Source organism: Octopus bimaculoides, chromosome 15 (genome assembly GCF_001194135.2).
Source record: "Octopus bimaculoides isolate UCB-OBI-ISO-001 chromosome 15, ASM119413v2, whole genome shotgun sequence".
Lineage (NCBI taxonomy): Eukaryota > Metazoa > Mollusca > Cephalopoda > Octopoda > Octopodidae > Octopus > Octopus bimaculoides.
This window is the reverse complement of record NC_068995.1, coordinates 2,660,398-2,684,524: the sequence shown is the minus strand read 5'-3', so window position 1 is coordinate 2,684,524 and position 24,127 is coordinate 2,660,398. Positions and strand designations below refer to the sequence as shown.

Genomic DNA, 24,127 nt, shown 5'->3' with positions numbered 1-24,127 from the left:
GTTACAGCAACAACAACAACAAGATCAGAAATAAAAGCAAAATGTCGGTTTCAAATTTCGGCACAAGGCCAGCAAGTTCAGGGGAAAGGGTTAAGTTGACTACATTGACCCCAGTGCTCAACTGGTACTTGTCCCCGTAACTTAGCAGTTCGGCATAAGAGACCAATAGAATAAATACTAGGCTAACAAAGAATAAGTCCTGGGGTTGATTTGCTTGACTAAAAGGCGGTGCTCCAGCATGGCCGCAGTCAAATGACTGAAACAAGCAAAAGAGTAAAGAGAGTAATAAGCATTACATTGACAAAATAATCATCATTGTTTAACGTCTGCTGATGATGATGACGATGATGATGGTGATTACTTTGTCAAATGTAATGCTTATTGATTTACATTGTTTTAAATTAATCAAAGTAAATTGAATGCTAAAGGGTTCAGCCATTTGTAAGGGCCAGTCCTTCCCAAACTCTCAGACTCTGACAACATGTTGAGCCTATCACTAAGGGAAGTTCAGTGTGGTTTGTCCCTTGAACAATCTTAAATCTCTCATTGCACAAAAAGATGGGCTCAAAGGGAAAGGGACCAGATTGTCTGAAATCCTCTGAAACATTTCCTAAAGGACATCACATTATTCAGACAATCCAAAATGACCACTGCTGTCAATACAAGCAAAAACAGCTCCCACTGAGATGCCCTAGACAAATAAAAGTACATCATCGGGATCTTTAGAAGGGAATTATCACAGCGATAAGGATAAATACCACAGCATCTTCACCTTAGTACTGGATATACAACAGAATTTTTACAGACATTAAACTAATTGAACGATAGGGTAGAAAGCTCCACCCAACAAACCACCCCTATGTACTTACTTATTAACTCTTCAACAGTTTTCCCACCAGCTCGCAATGATGCAATGTCTTCTTTAGCGGCCGTCCCAGATTTGATTAGTTTCTCACTGCAAACAGAACAGACATCAACAGAAACGTTAACACAAACTGTAACAATGTCATTAAACACAACTCTCTGTTAATTAACAAACTTAATTACAATGTCGCTATGCTTTAAACACACTCCTGCTCTGTGAATGAACACAAGAAATTATACCAATGAAATGGTGGTATGAGATTTTCTTTAAAAAAACATTGTTTACAACAATCAAGTTTCCGTCTGCAAGTATTTCCATAAATTATGGCTTTAGACATGATATTTAAATTTACAACAAGGTGTATGGCTCATGATCATAAGGTTGTGAGTTTGATACCCAATGGCACATTGTGTCCTTGGGCAAAACACTTTATTCCATGTTGCTCCAGTCCAATCAGCTGGAAAAAATGAGTTGTACCTGTAATTCAAAAGGGCCAGCCTTGTCACACTCTGTGTCATGCTGAATCTCCTCGAGAACTACGTTAATGGTATGTGTGTCTGTGGAGTACTCAGCCGCTTGCACATTGGTTTCACAAGCAGGCTGTTCCGTTGATTGAACCAACTGGAACATTCGTCATTGCAACTGTCTGGCTTGCCAGTCCTCAGTCAAACTGTCCAACCCATGCCAGCATGGAAAGCAGACGTTAAACGATAATGATGATGATGATGATGAGAGACAAACAAGTGCTCATATATACACACATATACATACACATGCAAACATACACCCACACACTGTATGTATGAACAAGATAGAAAATCTGGGCCTAAGAGGAATCAGATGTAGTGTTGCAAAAACGAAGAGAGCACTGGTATGGATACCTGATGAGGGCAGCTGTATAAGGAAGTGTCGATTACTAAATGAGGATGGAGCTTGCAGAAAAGGGGCCCAGATGACCCAGAAAGACATGGGACAAAGTGGTGAAAGCTGATCTTGGATCTTGAGCCTCACAGAGAAGACGACAAGGGGCCAGGATGACCGGTCTTCTATTATAGTCCCAAGCTTTGGTCAGCCTGGAACTATAGTAGAAGATACTCACCCAAGGTGTTATGCAGTGTGACTAAACCTGACAACCCCCATACATGTAGCTAATATCAAAGAGAAAGACAGACAGACATATGTACAGCTAATAACAGACACCCCAGAGATATACACAGCACCGAGAGCAGAGACAGTCCTTGCACTGGTTATACAGCCGATCATACACTGCCCACTTCCTAGATACACATACACACATTATTGATATCCTAGACATACACATTGTGAATACCCTACATAGTAATGCACCCAAGGGTATAGTGAATACTTACACCGCAATATTATGTAACTTGACTTTGTCGATAGCTAATCGATCGTCTTTTGATGTGACAGATTTATCTGTTGTCGAGGAATGGTTACTGTCTGTGTTATATGACCTATGTCTACTTGATGCTCTGTATCTGAAAGTAGGTATAAGAAAAAAAAAAACAATCTAGGTGTTAGATGGGTTATCGTAACCAGGACAACGTCATTAGCAACAACAAAAATCACAAAAATAATCAGCATACAGTAATGGAATGTGTATATTATGTCCAGAAGTGTATTTTATTTTTTAAAGATCTAGGTGGACATAGCATACCTCAAGTGTCAATACTGCTTGGATTAAGAGTTTTAAGCCCTAATTTTGTAGACTTATATTTCAACAACTTACACATATACATACATGGATATATATGTGTGTGTGTGTGTGTGTGTGTGTGTGTGTGTGTGTGTGTGTATACACTAAGATCAAACAGTGAAAATGAGTGCTCAACAATGCATTGGTGGATAAATATTCTTCATTTGTGGGTTTAAAAGGCTACCAATGGTTTCATACAAAGAGGAACCTCTTAATAATTATCAAACCTGCTTGATAATTGTTAAGATATTCCTCTTTACATGACATCTTTGGTAGCCTCATTAAATCACAAATAACATGTATGTGTGTGTGTGTGTGCATATTATATACAGGCAGATAAACACAAAGAAGCTTAATGTTTACATGGAATACAAAATAAACAAAAGGAGTTATGCAATAGTTTTATCTCAACAGCTGTTTCACGCAAACCATGGCCTATGCCTTAACCATGTCCAATACATAATAAAGACACACGGTGTTGTTGGTCTGTGGAATAACACAAGTTCTTATTGATCTGTTAAGCAAGCCCTGTTGCCACATTCTTCAGATGAGGTGACCTAGCCTTAACTAACAGATCCTTAGGAACTTGTACTATTCCATACACTCATGACATTATGGGTCCTTGTGATGTAACGAATGTGGTTACAGCATAAGCCAGGATTTGTTTGAAACAACTGTCAAAACTATTCCGTAACTCCTTTTTGTTTCTTTTTACATATCTAGTTTGTATTCCATGTAAATAAATGTAGTCAGATTACTGATGTTTATCTGTCTTTCTTGCTTGACAAAGATTGTTCTTGTAGCCGATTTTCTACAGTGAAAGTACTTGCCTTAGATGAAGGAACTGTAATATAAGTTCTCGTTTATCTGAGGACTACTCTGTGCATATGTATACCTCGCTTGTCTTAGCATTCTCCAGCACTCATGTGCTGTGTATGTGTGTTTCTCTTTCATTGGTTTCATTCACTGAGCTGCAGTCATGCTAAGGCACCAACTTGGAGTTCTAATTGTCCATATTAACTCACGAGAGGAGAAAAACAAAATGTTGACCTGAGCATAAAGGGACGTAACTTCAACATAACCATACACTACAAGGTGTTTTTGTTTGACACACAGATTTCCCCACCAACACACACACATTTAGAGAAGCTGAATCTTCAAATTTTATGGCTCAGTCACAAAATCCCAAGATTTAGCTTTAACAAACCGTTCTTGGACACTCTACGTTTGGCACTGAGTATTCTCCTTTCTACCCCTCTTTATTTACTTCAATGTGATTATATACGCATATATGTTAAGTTATGGTTATTATTTTAAAAATAGAAAGAGTAAAAAAAAAAAGGAACATTCATTGATGGGGGGAGGCACTCAACATTGAGTGTAGAGTCAAATCTATGGCAAAGTTCAGGTTGGCAAAGACTTTATACACATGCATATGTGTGTGTGTGTGTGTGTGTGTATATACATACATACAGTGTGTGTATGTGTGTGTGTGTATGTAATCATATTACAATGAAACCAAAAGCAAAAGAATAAGTGATATTTTACATTTTAACAAATACAACATATAATGTGCAGATACCTCCCCATCCACAACAACACTTCAACCAAACAAGGAGGGAGCCTTTACACAGATGCTCGATGCTCAACTTACTAGAAACAGCAGCCAAAATTCTCTCAAACAACTGTCTTCATCTTGAAAAAAAAAAAAAAGGCCACATTCAATATTGCAGATGAAGATGTAATCTGACTGAAGGAAAAATAAAGCATCTGGTCACAGATGGAATGTCTTTGATGATATGTGTACTCAATCAGGTGTGAAGTGGGAGTCAAGTAACAACAAAAACAACAACAAAGGATTGATTCAGAGCAATGATTCAAAAGTCTGCAACATTAGCAGTGCAACAATTTCATTCTGACAATGAGACTTGTAGCACACACCACAACATTTCTTAATGTTATTAGGAAATCAAGACACGAAAAAGAGAAATCAGCAACAACATATTGATAACACTGCAACATAAGGCATTGGATGGTTAGGAATGGATTGCAACACTGTAACCTCTGTTTTACAGAGAAGTTCTATATTATTTAGCACCACTCCAGTTCTAGACAAAAAGAACCTATTTCAATCAGTTAACACAAGCCTAAATTAATTCTCGAGAACTGCAAAACAAACCTTCCTGGATATGATAACAATTGATGTCAGAGACCACACGATCATGTCCAGATGACACTTAAACCACTCAACCATTATCAATTATTTCTTCTTCATTCACTAGTGTGTCCAACCAATCACGGGACTAAACAAAACCTTTGATACAGATATGGAACCCTGTTAACTTTACACATGATTAAACATATATCAGACTCTACACACCTCTAACACAAGGGGGTGATGAGCACTTTTATATTTTTGCACCACAAGATAACAAAAAAAAAATATGTATATACATAAACAGACTTTTATTCATTTATTAATCAGCAGACTATGGCCATTCTGGGACAAAGCATTACATTACACACAAACATGCATCTATGTTTGAATTCCACTTTATGAAAAGCAATTTCTACTCAGCAAAAGACATAACCATCTCAAAGTTTTATATATGTATGTATATGTATGTATGATGAGGATGGGGCATACACAATCAACTATTGCCCACACAAGTCAAGTATACAGACCACATAAAAAATACGTTTTATCAATATTGATATTTACTGATACTTTATTATTATATAATTAGTTTTACTGCATAGGAAGAGGGGGTAGGGATTCATGGTGAAGAGGTGATCTTCATGCTTGTCCCAGGATATTGGTAAACTGATGGTCAGGTCACAGACTTGGCGCTCTACCAAACTATGGTGCTAATTCTTTTTCTATCTCTCTCTCTCTCTTTCCCTCTCTTTCTCTCTTTGCCTACCTCTTAGACATGAGTGAGAAAGATAGTGAGAGATAGAAGGGGAGGGAGGGAGGGAGAGAGAGAGAGAGAGAGAAAGAGAGAGAGAAAGGAAGAAAGATAGAATTCTTAGTCGAATGTAATCCTGGCAATATTCAAGAGGGAGAACTGCTGCTATGAAGAGATGTAACTGGTTATCTACTTACTTATCACTTTGGGATGTCTCCCTATGGTAGTCCTTCTCTCGACTCCTTGATCGTGATGATCTCTTTGATGACTTGTCATTCTCATTCAACCTAGAGCTGTATCGGGGTTTGTCCGAGTGACCTCTCCCTTTTGAATAAGGGCTTTTAGATCGAGATCTTCTCGACTTTCTTCTAGATGACGATCTGGATCTCGAGTAGGAACTAGGAGACTTTGATCGTGAGTAAGACGGTGAAGAAGAACGTGAGCGTGAACGCCTTCTCTTCTTGTTTTCAACAGATGATGACGACGATGATGACGACAACGACTTGCAAATACTAGAATATAAAGTTAAAGATGAGGGCTTAATTTTGGAACTGATCAGAGGGCTGGATGGGAATCGTGAAGACAGATCTTCATCACTGAGTTCTGTTATCTTTTTGTGGGATTTGGAAATAGAATGTGCATGGGGTATGTGTTCATAAATCCGGTCCTTGGGAGGTGACTCTTTTAATAATCCATCTGAAGGCCTAGCACGCATTATATTAACACTTTCTTCACTCTGTAATGTCTGGTTATAAAACGACTGAGAAACACTATTTGAATATACATTTATCAGATTGTTATTTGAAACTGGTAGTTCTGATCTCGTTGGTTGGTGTAGCACAGCAAGATTGCTATTATCAACTAGCGAGTTATTAGTGGTTGGATATTGAATTGTAGTCTGTTGTTGAAAACTTGAATATAAGTAAGGGGCCTGTTCTTGTATAGAATTGTTTGGTAAGGTGGCAGCAGGCTTGGTATACTGTAAACGAGACCCCATGTCATTAGGCAGTGCAAATGAAGGGGAGTACATAGCTGTTTCTGGAATATTAGATGACTGATTAGGGTACGATTGCATAACAGAATGGCAGGTTTCTGAGGAGACCGGGGTTTTATCAAAAGAAATCATATTTCAAATGACTGACTACTACAACAACAGTGGTAGCAGTGAAATGCCAACATAAAATCTAACTATTTCAGAGAACTAGTGTGAAGAGGAGAGGAGAGTCTTTTAATACACTGGAACCATATGGAGAAATAGATTGCAGAGAATAACTTTCATAGTCGTTGGTTGAAAACAGACTGGTGGTCCATTATTTTTAGAAGAATGCCTTCTATATAGCGATATCTTTCTGTCTACTGGGCAATATCATATAAGTGTGATATCTGCTGGTCCACTGGGTTCTGAAAGAGAATATTGACAAGTTAATTTAGAAGAAAGCAATGCAGACATGTTTTGTTAGACATGTACAAATAATCGATATTCACAATCTAAATAGCAATGAAGACGTGATAATAGTGTTACAATATTATCAACATCATCAATGGTTAAACCATTGGTTTTTATGGATTGTGGATCAGGAAAGCTAATGTTGGCATCTCTCTCTCGCTCTCTCTCTTTCACCAATAGAAATTAGAAGTAACCTTGGTCCAGAAAACTTACTCTGTAGCAATTTTTTTTAAAGTCTCTCTTCAACTGGTGTGGTGGTCACTTCTTCGTTGCAACGATAACCGGGTCGAATTTGTAAAAGACAGTCAAAAGTCACCAAGAACTATAGGGGTGTGTGGACAGACAGTTCAGTGACCAACATCTGAGAACGTTTGTATTTCCAGACTCGACAGCCTCTTCATCTTATGTGTCCACTCTCCTGGATGGCTTGTCTTCTTAACACTATTTCTTCCAGAACCATCTCAGCCTCTATCTGGCAGGACAATAGGATCTAGTTCCATTCGATTGGCAGAGTTAAAGGTCAGTAGGTGCAGGACATTCATTATAATAGTTAAGTGAACATCTGATTACATCAGTTTACCAATATGTTAATATTAAAATAGGATCAGTTAGAATGTTAAGTTAGACTTTCTAGATGGAGCAGGTATTCCTTGCAAAACATAAACAATACTGTCAGTAGTATCTTGTTTTAGAAGGGGACAATAATACCTGCAGTATTTTCAGCCCCTTCTCGACTAAAAGACATGAAGTGCAGGAATAGTTAATGGTAGTAGATTTTCAGTTTGAAGTTTGTACATGGTGGGTAAGCATGGGCAGAATGGGAACACAAGCAGAGAGACATGGTTATAATAAGGAAGAAGAAGGATTGAGGTACACGTTTGTTTCGTTGGGTTTGTAATGGTGGAGGAAGTATACAATCAGTAACTTGAGAAAAGCAGAAGCTGTAGCAGAAGAAAAGAATAAAGAGAGGACAAAGTTTGGAATTAAATTTTATAGTCAGGACTTTTCTTTTACTTGTGTGTGATGTTGTGATAAAACACAAGGCAGATTTGGGTTTTATAAACAGTTAAAACCTAGCTCTTAATAAAAATGACAGTGTGTCTCTGTGTCTCTGTTTGGCCGTCTCTCAAAGAGAGTTAACTCTGATATTATTGGATTCATTTCCCTTTGTTTCTGTTTGGCTGTCTCCAAATGGGAGTTAACTCTTTATGCTATTGGATTTATTTCCCTTGGTTATTATACATTGAGTAGAGTTACCTATCATATGACAAAGTAATGTTAGGAACATGCTTTTGCCAATGTAGGAAGGATCAAGTAATGTTTCACCTAAACATTATTATTGTTATTGATAACATATATCTATTACAAGTACACAAATGAGAAATTTGCTTTATTCACTTTAACAAATATATTTCGAAAATGAGTAGTCATTCCTCAGTAAACTTAACAGAAAGTAAAATTATAATTATTATATTTCCAGTAATTACCTGATACGACCCAGAGGTAGAAGTATGTTCCCAGCATTATCTACCAATATGATGGGCAACACTCTAGTTAGTAGTGTAGTGTCTTAAGTAGACAATAACAGAGGCTTGCTTCGTGAAGAATGACCTGGGGGGTGGGGGGTGGACACAAACAACAACAATGACAAAAGACTTCTATGAAGAAATATGTTGATATTATCCAATGACAACATGGCAATGTTATGTTGTTCAACAACAGAATCAGTACAAATATGAAGGTAATATAATGCATCACCACAAAACCATTTAATGAGAAGGTGAGCCATGAACTATCAAGATTAGTTGAGGGGGTGAAAGGATGGGTAGGTGGGAACCAGCTGAAAGTGTTTTGACTCATTAAGCAGAATTACTTATATGGTTATTTCTAAAATATACACAAAAAATAGTATTTTCTTGGCTCCCCCCCCCCATTCCCTATCTATATAACAAAGCTGTGTTCATGATAAAGAAAGATGTACCTTTCTCCATTGACCATATACAAAACAGATAAACATTTTCTTACAGATGCTAATAGATATTGGACAGCAGCCTTTGGACATGTTAGCCACTGACATACTTTATCATAATCATTGTCATTTTAACATCAACTTTCCCATGCTTATCTGGGCTGAGTACATTATTCTAAGTGGCCGACCATAGCTCCTTTTGAATTTGTCACCCTCTTGGGATAGAATATATATATATATATATATATATATGTAGTGTTGACTGTCAGGGAGAGAGTACTCAATACCCTAATAAGAGATGTCAATCTCTTGCTACTCTGTTGTTTCACCTGAGCTTATAGGGTCATCTAGCAGGATGCATAACTTACCTGATGACTGTGAATGCAGAGGTAAAACTTCAGAGTAGCAAGAGATTGACTCAATCAAAATATATCTATATATTTTAATATTTTGCTTAAGCATAGTGAAACTTATAACCTGGTGTTAGATATCAATATACATAGGCTTTAGAATGAAGTATCAGTCGAGTACAGAGCAGTATAATAAAAAATTATGTCGTGAACTTCATTGGCTTACAGCTGTTTCTGCTACAAAGATACGATGCACTCATAGTTGAATCCTTGTGTATTACCTTATAGCTTCAGTGGAGCTCTGATGAAGCTATAGGGTAATATACAAGCATTCAAGTAAGAGTGCATGGCATGTGTGGCCGAAACAGCTGTAAGCCAGTGAAGTTCATAACATAATTGTTTATTCCTTCATCATTCTAATTTCTTACACACACACCGATTGGCACTGTATACAACAAGATATGAGAAACTGGTATTTCAACCAGTATATTTTGCATCCAAAACTGTCTAGACGTTAAAAATAAATATGCAAATAAATAATCACACACACACGTGTGCATAAAACAACGGCTGTTACTTGTAAATGAGAACGATCCCAGTAGCATGCTTTCACAAATTGTTTTTGCTGTTTAGATTTGAATGAACAAGCACTTTCTCCAGCCAGTCACCTTTTGAGCCAGCAGACCATGGAGGAACATGGTTGCCCCAGCAGAAGGGTGGTACTCGTTCTCAGCCGAGCAGACTGTGTTTAACCCTTTTAGCATCCAGATTATTCTTGTCAAATGCAAAGCTTATTCTTCACACTGTTCTGAATTAATCTTGGATTATCTCGTAACTTTGCGATTTTTATGATACTGTTTATTTTTAGCATGACATTGTAGAATAAGTGTAAGAGGCTGGATCCAGTCAGTTTGAATGTAAAACAGGTAAAATATTTGGGATTGGTGGGCGCTGGCAGAAGCGTTAGCATACCAAGCGAAATGCTTTGCAGTGTTTCATTTGTCTTCACGTTCTGAGTTCAAATTCTGCCGAGGTTGACTTTGCCTTTCATCCTTTGGGGGGGGGGGGTCAATGAATTAAGTACCAGTTATGTACTGGGGTCGATCTAATTGACTGGATCCCTACCCCAAAATATTTGGGACTGGATATGGCTGATTTAAGTACTATAGGGTTAATAACTTGGATTTGGCTCCATTGTCCACTAACCCATGTGTGTGTGTGTGTGTGTGTGTGTGTGTGTGTGTATAGAGAGCTTATGAAGTATTTTGCCCAGATTGATAATCCTTAACTATTTGTTCTATATATCTTTATCATTTAACGTCTGTTGTCCATACCAGCATGGGATGAATGGTAAATATATATATACACATTACAAAGTGTGCTGGAAGGCACATCACTAAAACATTTGAATTCTATAGATAATCTCACACTCCACTCTTGAACCTGATGATGCACTTCAATGATAATCAGCAAATCTCTAGATTTGGCTAGCATGGAATCAAAGCCACATTATAGTAATGCATTTTTCAACAGAGAAAATGTAATTGGTAATTTAAGCTTTATATAATATACATTTTTACCGATAATGTTGTGGAAGTGGGTAGCTGGTATTGCATAACAGAACTGGCTTATTTAATAATGACAATCTACTTGTTGAAACACGTGTATGTTATACAAAACAAAAACACCAACTGCATTTTCAATATAGATTATTACTATACACACATGCGTTTTTATTTCTGTTGTGGTACAAACTCAATACTAAGGTATGTTGGAGGTGTGTAGAGTCAAATTTATGTTAATCTATGTGTGGAGAAAGAAAAAAAATTACAAAAACAGGGAACCCAGCCAAACCACAGGTTTGTTTGACTGAAGGACCAGTGAATAAACCTGTGATTTGGATATGTGACCCCTTTTAGCTCAGATATACATATATGTATTTGTGTGAATGAGAGAGAGAGAGAGAGAGAAGAGGAAAAAGAGGAAGAGATAGAAAGGTGAGAAAAGAAGTCAATGGTTGTCGGGAGTGTGTTAAAAAGACATGCATAATAGATCAACAAGTTTGATAGCAAAACCCTTTCATACTGCAATATGACTGCCACAATTCACTTGCGAAATAACAGAAACACTTGTTAAAAGATAAGTGTTGCCACAACCTGCCATCACCATCACCCCTGCCCTCATCACCATCCCAACTGTGAAAACAAACCAATTCTCTACCCTTGTAGCTCTTCAAATATATTTGGTCTCCACACAGCACCAACATTTGTGTCAATAGTCTGTCTGTCTGTCTCGTTATCAACTGCAAACAACAAAACAAGCCCATTCGTTATATTTAATTACAATTGCAAATTTCAACGACCACACATGCTGTTTCAGTAAATTTTCTGAATCAACACTATGTCATACTGGATGGTGTTGATGGTGATGACAATGACAACGAAGATGATAGTGGTGATGACGATGACAATAGTACACCATTGTGATGTTCTCAGCTTTTTTCATATCAACCGCAATTGTTTATATAAATATTACACATTCACACGCACAAACTTATTTGCAAATATTTGTTGGTTATTTACAGAAATACCCACACACATTATCATCATCATCATCATCATCACTGTTTCAATGTTGACTTTTCCGTGTTTCCATGGGTCAGATAAAATTTACTGAGGCATATTTTCTACAGCTGGATGCCCTTCCTGTGGCCAACCCTCACCTGTATACCAAACAAGGTAATATTTCCCCAATGGCTGGACATATCTTTCAGGGAGGAATGGAAACAAATGACAGGGCTTCTATGGTGATGCTTCTTTATAACTACTGCATGATGTCAAAGCAAAGAGAGACATAAACACTCTCAGACACACACAACAGATTTCTTCCAAGTTTTGATTGATTTCAGGGATATAATATTAGACACTTGCCCAAGGTGCGATGCAGTAGGATTGAACCCCAAACCATGTGATTTGGAAATGAACTTCTAAACCAAACAACCATGCTTGCACTTATACACAAGTACACACACACGTCATCCTCAGTGTTTTAATGTCCACCATTCTTCCAAGACATTACCAAGTGGACAGTCTATAACACAATAGTTGTGTGTACATAATGACCCTCCAAACAGAAACCTTTCCAGTCTCTTCTACCTGCCCCCACCCCATTCTTTTTGCTGACCTTCTATCACCTTTTACTACAAAAATATAAGAGGCCTCTGTGTTGTCACTTCAATGCTAGAAATAGCAGCTAAATCACCCTTAAACCACCCCTCACCATTTTTAAAAAGGAAGGACAAATTGCTTAATGTAGCACAGAAACATTGCTTGAATAATACAAAATAAAACAGGATGGTTATGGCCAGGGGCATAACTAGGGTAAATGGTACCCAGGGCAAGCATCACAATTGTGCAAGCATCAAAATAACACTTTCTTCCCCCACAACACACCATTTGTTCACATCAACCTGTACGTGTATCTTACAATACCTTTCATCTTCAGTCTTACTGCCCCCACCCTCCCTCACTACTCCCTGGACATCAATTAACAAACACTTAGTGAATCAGAAGAACTGGTTTCTCTGCAATTGCTGCAGACATTCAGCACCCACTCATACTCTCTCTCTCTTTCTTTCTCTCTCATACATGTATGATCACATTAGCAACTGAAGTCCCCTTGGATATCATCAATTGTTCACTATTTTGGAAGGTCTTCAGAAACTACTGAACATACACACATTGGGGTTGGGTGGACATGAATAGAAAAAGGAACAATTTTAGAGTCACCAAAATTGGTCCACAATGATTAATGAGCAGAATGGAATTTGGAAATGGAGACAAAAAAACTTTCTTTTCAATAAAAGTAAAAATAGTACAAATAATAGAGTACAAACAGTAAATTGTAGGAAAATATAAGGTAGATAAATTGAATTATAAACAATAAGAGACAAAAGTAAAGTGCAGGAATAGTTGTAAAGAAAGTGGTAAAATGGTAAAGATACAAGATAGAATAAGGCACAACAACAAGGCAAAACAATAAGTTGATACGACAAGGCACAACAACAAGGCACAACGACAAGGTGGCACACTAAGGCACAATGATAAAATAGAGATAAAAAGCGAATTAAACTAAGAAAAAATATAGATAAAAGGCAAAATAATTTTGAAAAAGATAAATCAGATCCTCATGATGAAACACCAAGCCAGGACCAGACAGTGATGGTGAATATGTAAGTCTAGAATGTTGTGGGAAGTTCTAGATTAAAACCAGAAACTGATATTAGATAAACAGGACGAATGATGTCAATTAAGAAGAAATAATTAAGGAGGTTAACGAGAAATGTAGAGTATGTCATTGACTAGCACAGTTCACCTGATTTATGACTGGTTGACCAGTCACAGAAAAGATGTAATATATTCAAAAATATAATGAAGATGGATTGCAGGATGAAATATGGTAACATGTCAATGGTTAAACAGGGGTTGGCAAAGTGGTCAACACTGACCCCACCAGGGGCAGGGGGGGGAGAGATCTGTGTGGCTATCCAATGAGTTGATAAACACCTGAAATATTTCAAGCATTAAGAACTAAAACTCTAAGAGCATTGGTAATTTAAGGCTAAAAACTCATCAATTTCCAATCAAACCATAACACAATGTTAACTAGTATTCACCAAGCACATTTCACATTAAATATTCAGACTGTATCAATAATATAATACTACTGAGTTTTTATTGTCTTTCATCAATGTTGTTAAGTATTTTCATTAAATTTCTTCAAACGTTTCTTATTAAAAAACAGTTAAGACACAAAGATACGAAGGAATTATTTTTAAATCTAGAAAGTTTATAAACTTCATATTTTTCACATTTGATAGGTGTGTGTGTGTGTTGCGTTACAAATAACACTGCAGAAATATCAATACAGGTGGACAAGGGAGACTTTCCTATAAAAGAATCTCTTCACCAGGTGTCTACAGGAAATTGTCACAATTTCATCCATTTGCATTGGTTTCATATTTTTCTGAACCCCACCCATCTGTACTGTTATTTTTTGCAGTGTGTGTGTGCGTGTGTGTGTATGTATGTATGAACAGTTATTGGTTCAGGTTTTCTCAAACACTGGTTTTATTTGAAATACTGCAAATACTGTTTGTGTTACTGTGTTGTAAAAATGACATACAGAAAAAAACAAATACATAATTATATTTACATTATGTACAAGTTCCTATATTTTCATAGGAAGCATTTAGACTTAACCAACCTAATTAATAGGTTTATAAATTACTGAATTAATTATGATTCAAAGGCAATATAACAACAGGTCATTATACAGGAATATTCATAAGTCAAATAACATATACCCAACAGTTCATATATATATATATGTATATATATATATATATATATATATATATATATATATATATTTTTTTTTTTTTCAGTATGAAAGATTGTTAGTGTTGATTGAAATCAACCAGCAATATCAAAGTCTTTAAAATGTTGAGTATTTACTCAAGTTAAATCTCATATCATCATTGTTTTAACCTCTACTTTTCCATGCTTGCAAGGGTTTGACATGAGGCAGGTTTTCTACAGTTGGGTTCCCTTTCTGTCACCAAGCTTCACTTGTTTCCAACTAACACAACAGTTCTCCAAGGCCAGATGTTTTCACAAACAAGTGCAAATGAAGGATACCGGTTGTATGATGGTGACACAACTAACACGCAATGTCAAGACGAGGAAACAACACACATACACATAATGGGCCTTTGGATTCCATTGACCAAATCTATTCCCAAGGCTTTGAGCACCCTGGGACAAAGACAAGGTACCAAGCAGGGGGACTGAATTTGAAACCTCGTAGTTGGGAAGCAAGTTTGTTAACCACTAACCACACAGCCAATTAATTTTAGGGAGTTTTGAATGTCACAAGGTCAGAGTTAGAAACTTTGCTAAGATAAGAACCAGAACAAACCTATTTTCAGGAACTGGTAGATTCATTTAGCCAAGCACACAAGCTTCACAAGAGAGACTAACTGAATGGTGAAGTCTGTTCTAAGTTTAATTTCTTGTTGAAATAGAGGAGGAGGAGGATCGTCATCATCGCCCTTCCTAACGCCAACCACTCTGAGAGTGTAGCGGGTGCTTTTTACATGCTGCCAGCACAGGGGCCAGAGGAGCTGGCATCAACCACGATCAGATAGTCCCTTTTACGTGCCACCGGCATGGAAGCCAGTCAAAGCGGCACTGGCATCGGCCATGCTCGGATGGTGCATTTTACGTGCTACCGGCAAGGGGCTCACAACTACAATCTCCATTTGATGTTGATGTTGATGTACTTGACTCAATAGGTCTCCTCAAGCACGGCATGACATCCTACAATCCAAGATACTTTTGAGTGGGCTGGTTATGTGACACTGGTGTAGGCTACAGCTGTGAACTCACTTTATTTGCCGGGTCTTCTCAGTCACAGCACACCGCCAGAGGTCCCGGTCTTTTCTCATTGCCCCTGTGAGGCCGAAGAATATATAACAAAACTGCATGGTTTGTAAACTGAAAGATGAAAAATGGCTTGTAGAAGCTGCAATGCTGCAAAGAAGGAAGATGTGGAACACGGCTTGTAAACTGCAAGCTGCAAAATTGCATGCAGAAGCAGCTTAAGACTATTTGAGACAGTAGTTTAAGCAGCAATAAGCTTGCAACAGTAAATTGTGCATCCATTCATATTTTCAATATTCAGGATAATTATTGAACTTGGTTTACTCAGTATAAGGAGAAAAATAAAATGTGTGAATTTAATTTAAACTGTAATATCAAGGTGCAGTGTCACTGTTAACGAGGCTGTAGTGATTGTTATAATAATTTGTCAGTACAGCTGTTAATGAAAGTGGCTCCTTCTACAGGTCGTTCTGTAGTGATAAAGAAAAGGCTAAAACTGTTGAGACCAGGCTCTGGAAAAACATAAAAGTGAGAGATGGCTGCCTTTTATAAAACATATTGGGACAGTATATATATTTTTGAATTAGTCCACCCCAAAAACTTCTCTTGCACAGAAAAATCATATTGATCCAGGTTCAAATCTTGGAAAGAAGAGTTCAAGGACAGATATTTCAAACATTTCTTCAGAATGGAAATCAAGTAGCAAGACAACAGGTTTAATGGAAGGCTTGATCAACATTAGTGCTGTAGCTGGGGCTGATACTTGGTGCTATGAGTACATCGGTTATGAAAAATTACACAAGAGCTGATTTTAAATTTAAGATGTGTCAGTGAGAGTTCATGTCATTTGCAGGTATATTTTCTTCTGAATATTTGGAGAGGTGCCATGGGTGAACCATCAGTTCGTTAGACTCTGCTGACGGTGTTAAGTGATAAGTGGTGTTTTTTGGATAAGACATTTCAAAGTTTGTATTGTTAAGGTGTTAAGAGTTGGTCCCAATTGAGTCTTTCCCAAGTTTATTCCAAATGTTGACAGTGAAATGCAGTGAGCTCCGGTTCAATGTGTTGATCTTGCTATCAAGTATTTAGAGGAATGTACAGATGTGAAAATACCAGTTCTTGTATGTCCAATGGGAACATCACTGTGATCTCTGATGATCTGTAGTCACATGTGCATTTTATAGAAAAAATGAGTTGTACCTGTAATTTAAGAAGGGCCAGCCTTGTCACGTTCTGTGTCATGCTAAATCTCCCTCAGAACTCCATTAAGGGTAGGCATGTCTGTGGAGTGCTCAGCCGCTTGCACATTAATTTCACGTGTAGGCTGTTCTGTTGATTGGATCAAATGGGACCCTCATCGTCATAACTGACAGAGTTTCAATTAAAAATTAATAATTCTCACTTCTCTAAAACTTCACAGCTGGCTTACTTTGTTTTTCACAACTTTCATTTGTTGCTTTACTCTTATCAATTTTTCATAGGGACATTCCACTTCATTCTAAACTTCTTTCAGTCTCTGCAACACCAGACCATCCACTTTTGGCTATATTTAATAACAAAAGCTCTCTTACATCAGGTGTGGAGATCCTGTAGGTTTTGAAGCCTGAATTTTGAATTAATCCTTCTAATCCCAACCTACCCAAAATTGCCCCGATTCTATGATACAAAATTCCTGTTATAGAGCAAGCTTCCATCCAAATTTCATTAATTTATGTTCCAAACACCAGATAAATAAAGTTATTTTACTAAATTCATTATTTTCAAAATTTATTGAAACAAAGGCAGTAAATTTCAAAGAAATTTTGTAATGAAAGGATTAAAAATACATTATAATATATAGTATTACTGATAAACCAGTGTTTTTATGGATATTTTTGTGACAATTTAAAAACAAATTTACATTTGTATTTCTTTAATTAATATTTATAATTGCCATTTCACAATAATTACATTTTTCTGAGTATTTAATAAAGTTTTCCTCAACTGGAGAATTTTAAGCTGGTTAAGCTTACAACTGATCTCTTCTTTGATTGCTTTCCAGGGTGTCTTTCTTTTTCTTATTTTTTTTATCTTTCAGATTGAATAGAGTAAAAATGATCTTACCAGCTGTTGACCTACAGGTTTATTTTTGGGCCATTATTAACTATGTTCAGGGAAAAACTGTAATAATCTAGACTTTTTTTTTTTTGTGAAGCAGAAATCTAAGTTATCTAGTCTCCTCTACCTCCTCCCAACTCCTATGTATCATTGACCACCACTATCCACCCCTCAACCCTACTGAATTTCTACAGCTGTCACCTACTCTCCCCAACATCATCTTCCCTGTTGTTCTGTTCCCACTCACTTCTACTCATATTCTACCCTGAGCATCCACCCTGACATCTCACCACCACCACCCCCAACCACTCCCACCGTCTCTTCTATAATGTAAACAGCCATTGAGAGTGAAGAAGTGGCAAATGACATCAGTGGAAGGAAACTCGCAGAAGAATGAGGACATGGGGAAGAAGGCCTCTAATCTTAGGATGCTGGTTTTAATAGAAGGAGTAATAAAGGAGTGCAACATGTAAGATGTGATGATTGAGCAAACCTATCCAACCCACAAAAATATGGAAAAGTAGACACAAAAATGCTGGTAATGCTCTCCATGTAAGTAAACAGCCTGCAGACATCTTGTCCACATGATGGTTTTAGGTAAGTTTTAGATGACAAGGATTTCGGGGACAAAAACATTGGTGAGAAGACTTATCTTCCACCTGGGGGTCATGGTGAAGGTTTAGTGGCTGTCTTTTATTGCTGGCATGGGTTGGATGGGTTGATAGAATCTAACAAGTTGGAGGGGAGGGGGCTGTATTGAGCTCCAACATTTGCTTTGACATGGTTTCCTTCCTAAAGAGTATTGGGTGCCTTTTATGCAACATCAGCACTTATGAGGTCACCAAGTACTTGCAGGACCAGATAAGATATCCCTACAACTGAGTATTAGTAGAGGAAGAGGGGGCTTTATACCAGGTATCAAGAGGTGAAAGTATGATAGAGGGGTAAGCATGGATGTCTTGAAACATATGGCTACCTTGCGTTAATGTGGGAGTGAATAGGAGCAGCTGGAAAGAAAATAAAGATGTTGGTAACAAGGTGACAGTTGTTGTTCACAAATTGTGATATAAATGCTTTTAGAGTCATGTGCTATGGTCACATGTTACAATAGATTCTAACTTGTGTGACTACAGTTTACTGATCACATGGTCTCTATACTACTATGACCAAAGCTGCCTCTACACCCAAACCAAACCAACACTCAATTCTATCATCTTCTCTACACAATGTGTCAATGTTTAGATTTCTTGAAATAGTTGGAATGGCTTTTTGCAGAACAAGGGTTGAGCATCAATCTTTCTCCATACAAAAAGACATTAAAGAGGTCTTGACCCTGTTTTCTGAGAAACTACATTTAACATAAACATAGTTTCATAATGGTACAGTCCTTCCAAAGATAAATGCTGTATATTCTTGACTGACCAATGAGAGGTGAAGGCTTACATGGCACCCACATTGCTACCAGTCTACTCTTTTACACCAAACACTCCTCCACCATGATTTTTATTCTAGAAAGTGGTGTGAGAGGAAAAGCTGGATTCTTACAGCCTAAATAGCTCTGATTTCTTCCCAACATTTTAGGTCAAATATAAACAAAAACCCACAGTTCAAAAAAAAAAAAAAAATGTAACAGTATAAAAGCGAGCATTCAAAGTATGTAAAAGGATTGTCAGACTATCCTAAAGAGTTCTCTAATAGACAATGCTGTCTCCAGGGTCATACCAAAAACCTGAAGGGGTTTCAGAAATTAACTGACAAGAAACGATTCAGAAATGACATAGAATTCAAGAATGGCATCACTAATTCTAAAGAGATTATCTTTGGCAACATGGCACAGCTAATATTGTTAAACAGAGTGGATCTATCTTTAATACTTCTTTTGTTTTTACCACCTACACACCTACAAATACACACTGTAGAGCTATATTTACATACGGAAGCAGAGAAACATCAACATTAATCAATAAATTTTGTCTGCCATCTTTGAAGTAATCAATGTTACAAGTACATTAATATTGATAAAAGTATAAACAATGAGATTGAAGAGAGTAAAGGGAAAAGAACAAAACCATAGTGGTTTGAACTTTTGTCTTGTCCCCGAGATGTAATTAGGGCATCGTTATTGGCAGCAACGGTGAAGAGGTTTGGTTAACCCTTTAGCATTTAAACTGACTACATCTGACCAAAATATTCTGTTTTATGTTCAAGACTAGCCAGATACAGCCTCTTGCACCTACACTGGAATGTCATTGTGAAAGTAAACAATCACATCATCGACATTGTGAAGTAATGATAATGAATGATAAATTTAAAACAATGTACATAAATAAGCATTACGTTTGATGGAGTAATTTGAACGCTGAAGAGTTAAACAATGGAAGATCTCAAATCCACTGGTTAAGAAAAAAAAAGGCTTTTTACCAACCAGAGCTGTAGAGACAATCTATGAGTGATCTAATGTGTATTACTAGTTTTGTAATGTATTACTTACAGGGACCCAGTCGTCACCAGAACAAAATTAAGAGTTACTCCCAAACTATTCTCAATGATAAGCATAGGGTGGCTGTGTGATAAGAAATTGGCTTCTCAACCACATGGTTCCAAGTTCAGTCCCATTGCATGGCACCTTAGGCAAGTGTCTTTGGCTGACCAAAGCTTTGTGAGTAGATTTGTTAGACAGAAATTGAAATTATAGCAACATTTGTCCTAAACCAGGACTGCTATGTTATGTTGGCAAACAATCTTTACTCCAAAGTACTGTTGCTGAATAACTCTCGTTGACAGATTTACAAATAGTAATTTTCCAAAACAATTCCTGTATTGCAAAATAAAAAGTAAATCTGAAAGTGACCTTCACTGGTGTGTCTTGCACAATGATGTGCACATATGGTCTTGCTACCATTTAGGAGAGGGTCTTTTAAAAATAAAAGAACTTTTTTTTTTACAAATAAAAACAAACAAAATGTTTGTCTTTTGTTGTTCTGAACATCAGACATTTAAGATCTGACAGTATACTTTAATAGTTTTTCAATTAAAAACGACGTCTTCCTTCTTGCTCAAATTCAAAAGATTTTATTTTCTTAATTCAGAATCTTAAAGTGAAACAAATCATCTTAAATTTTCATAGAAAATTACTGAAACAAGTAAAAGAGTAAAAGATTAAACATTGACGTGCATCGTTATATATATTATTTTGGAACATAATTTCATGACTTTGATTGTATGTAGTTTATGATGTTTACAATAATGTTACCACGTGAACCAGAAATGAAATCAAAAGCATGAGCCTGAAGCAGCCATTTTTGCATGTGCTGTTCAAAAAGGTTTTTAAACAAAAGAACTTAAGGAAAAATATTTCCTTCAAACGATATTCAGACAATGGATATTTCAAAAGGAAACCAGGCTTGGATTTACCAAATGAGGATTGGAAAAGAGAAATTCTCAGTACTGCAAATCACAGCCTTAGTTTATTGCTTCTGCTGAATCAACAGGGATTTTATAACATGTATGTATGTATGTACATACATGCATATACATCATATATATCTTTTTCAAGTTGCTGTAAACCAAGCTGCATTTCACAATGCCATGCCAGGAATTCTTGTCTGTCCCACCATTAGCTTTGGTAAGACCTCAATTTCATGAATGTAGTTAAGTGATCTGTGTTCTCTATTAGGGTGACATCTGATATGGCCTGTTCTCCAGCACAAGAGCAGTAAGCAGTAAAACCTACTTTGATTTGAGTAGAGATGGTTGGTGTCCACAGATTTCCTCTTTGGTTTTGTGGGACGTTTTGAGCCATCATGAGAAGCTTGGTGTAGGTACCATCAAGATGATCTTGAAGTTCCTTCTTCACAACCCAGGTTTTGGCTCGATAGAAAAGAATGCTTCCTATACATGCCATATACAGCAAAATGATGACTCAATATGTATTTGATTAACCCACGAGAGCATGGAAAATAAACAGGAACAAACAAATGAGATTATACATGTAAACACACACAATGTACATATGTATGAATATATAAATATATATATATATGTAGGCATAAGGACCGAGATGTTGTATGCACGAAGACCTAATAAAGGACCAAGATGCTTAGCATCTTGCCGTACTCAAGAAGACCCAAAGTCCACAGCAAAAGTGTTAAGACCAATCCTTCTGGTGGTGTTAAGTACTTGAGGCAGTGTCATGTAAAAGCACCCATATGGTGCCATATAAAAGTGCCTGTGTAGCACAACGTAAAAGCACCCTTGCAGTGCCATGCAAAAGTACCCAGCACACTCTGTAAAGTGGTTGGTGCTTGGAAGGGTATCCAGCTGTAGAAACCTTGCCAAATCAGAGTGGAGTCTGGTGTAGCTCTCTTGCTTGCCAGCTCTGGTCAAACCGTCCAACCCATGTCAGCATGGACAATGGACGTTAAATGATGATGATGATGATGATGGTGATAATATGTACATAACATTTTTATAAATTGAAAAGTTGTGGCTGTCAATTGTATTGCTCATATGGCATATTCATACACTAATTGCTTTAGGTCCCTAAGTAGTTGTGAGCAGAGACAAAGCTCTTTCAGGCCCCTCATATTTCAAGCAACCCCACATTCAGAAGGTGAAAGGAGAGAGATGCACCAGCAACTGGCTGGTGCGTATTGACAGTTGAGAGGACTGGAATAACAAGAAATGAAATGACTTGCTCAGAAACACAATCTAACACATACACACACACACACACACACACAAATATAGATATACAAATATATGCAAACGTATACACATATATATTCTCACAAATATACACACACATGCACAAACATAAAGACACAAATATACACACATACATACATACAAGCAAAAAAAATATGTATATATTCATAGATGCACAGACATACAAAAATATACATACACACATATATAAACATAACAATATACACATACGGAGACACACACAAATGCACAGATACTTGTATACATATAGACACATGAACATGTATACAGACACATAAATAGATGCATATATACAGATACGCACACATACAAATATATACACACATATGATGTACATACATATATAGACACACATACAGATATATACATAGACATATACACATACATAAGCAGTCATTTATATATATACACACACACATGTATATACATATACTCTCATACATCTGTATATAAGCTAAACATATACAAGTTGTTACAGTATAGGGTAGAATGCTTCACAATGTTAGTTCCAAACCTTTGTAGTTCTATATTTAAGAGATGAGGAATTATTTACATTCATAGATGTACAGATATACAAAAATATACATACACACATATATAAACTGAAGAATATACACACACATAAACAGATGCTTATATATACACAGATACACACACATATACAAGTATATACACACATACAAAAATATATATATATATATGTGTGTTAAACGATGATGATGATGATGATGATGACATACATAAACAGTCATTTATATATATGTCCACAGGCATATGGTGTAGTGGTTAAGAGCACGGGCTACTAACTCCAAGATTCCAAGTTCGATTCCAGGCAGTGACCTGAATAATAATAACAATAACATTGAAAAATACCTCAAGAATAAGAACCCAGGTCTGAAATTTCCCCAAGACACCTGAAGAAGGCTGGAGGGTATATCAGCCGAAACATTGTGTTAACAACAAACAAGATGGGGACAAATATCCATCAAATGTAAATAATGTACCAAATCTTTGTGTTTGAAGATTTTAATTCCACTAAGGTAAACTTTGCATCCCATCATCTCAAAGTCAGGGGACAGATGGAAGTGTAAGGAAGCCAGTGTCAGCCTGAAGGCCATAAGAGTAACCATTCAAGCTAATCTCACAAAGGAAGGTAAACTTATATGAGACAAGTTTTTGGTTAGAGGAAAACATCTTTCGCCCCAAATGTCTGGAGGCCCTGTCAGAGGATATGGGCACTCCCTGACCAAAAGATGGAAACAATACACACACACACATACCATCATCATCATCATTCAATGTCCTTTTTCCCATGTTGGTATGGATTGACTTCTTTCCATTCAAGATGTTTTTTAACTGAATATTCTACAGGTTACTTATTTATATAGCTTTATCAACTTCAAGTTTCATTGTTAAAAATAATTCAGTGTGTGTGTGTGTGCATATACAAACATTTTGTGTGTGTGTGTGTGTGTGTGTGTGTGTATATATATATTCTATTATTAGTATGTTTATATATCTATATTTCAATGTATATTTTTACATCTCTAATATATGTTTCAGTTTGGACAATTCTTATTTCATCTTAACTAAACCTTTATG

The 24,127-nt window shown here is 36.7% G+C and overlaps 1 protein-coding gene across 3 annotated transcripts in view; it reads right to left on the bottom strand.

Moving 5' to 3' along the window:
- Nucleotides 1-6: 6 nt before the first annotated feature.
- LOC106879247 (uncharacterized protein DDB_G0287625) overlaps nucleotides 7-24,127 on the bottom strand; it is a 29,846-nt gene continuing 5,725 nt past the window's right edge. For 2 of the 3 annotated variants that reach the window (XM_014928736.2, XM_014928735.2), the window contains exons 2-4: nucleotides 5,689-6,892; nucleotides 2,236-2,364; nucleotides 14-955 (exon numbers count right to left, since the gene is read on the bottom strand). In XM_014928736.2, the coding sequence (XP_014784222.1) occupies nucleotides 814-955; nucleotides 2,236-2,364; nucleotides 5,689-6,617 (1,200 nt within the window). In that variant the 5' untranslated portion in view covers nucleotides 6,618-6,892 and the 3' untranslated portion in view covers nucleotides 14-813. Of the gene's footprint in view, nucleotides 956-2,235; nucleotides 2,365-5,688; nucleotides 6,893-24,127 lie in introns of all 3 variants that reach the window. The other variant, XM_014928738.2, reaches the window with a different exon arrangement.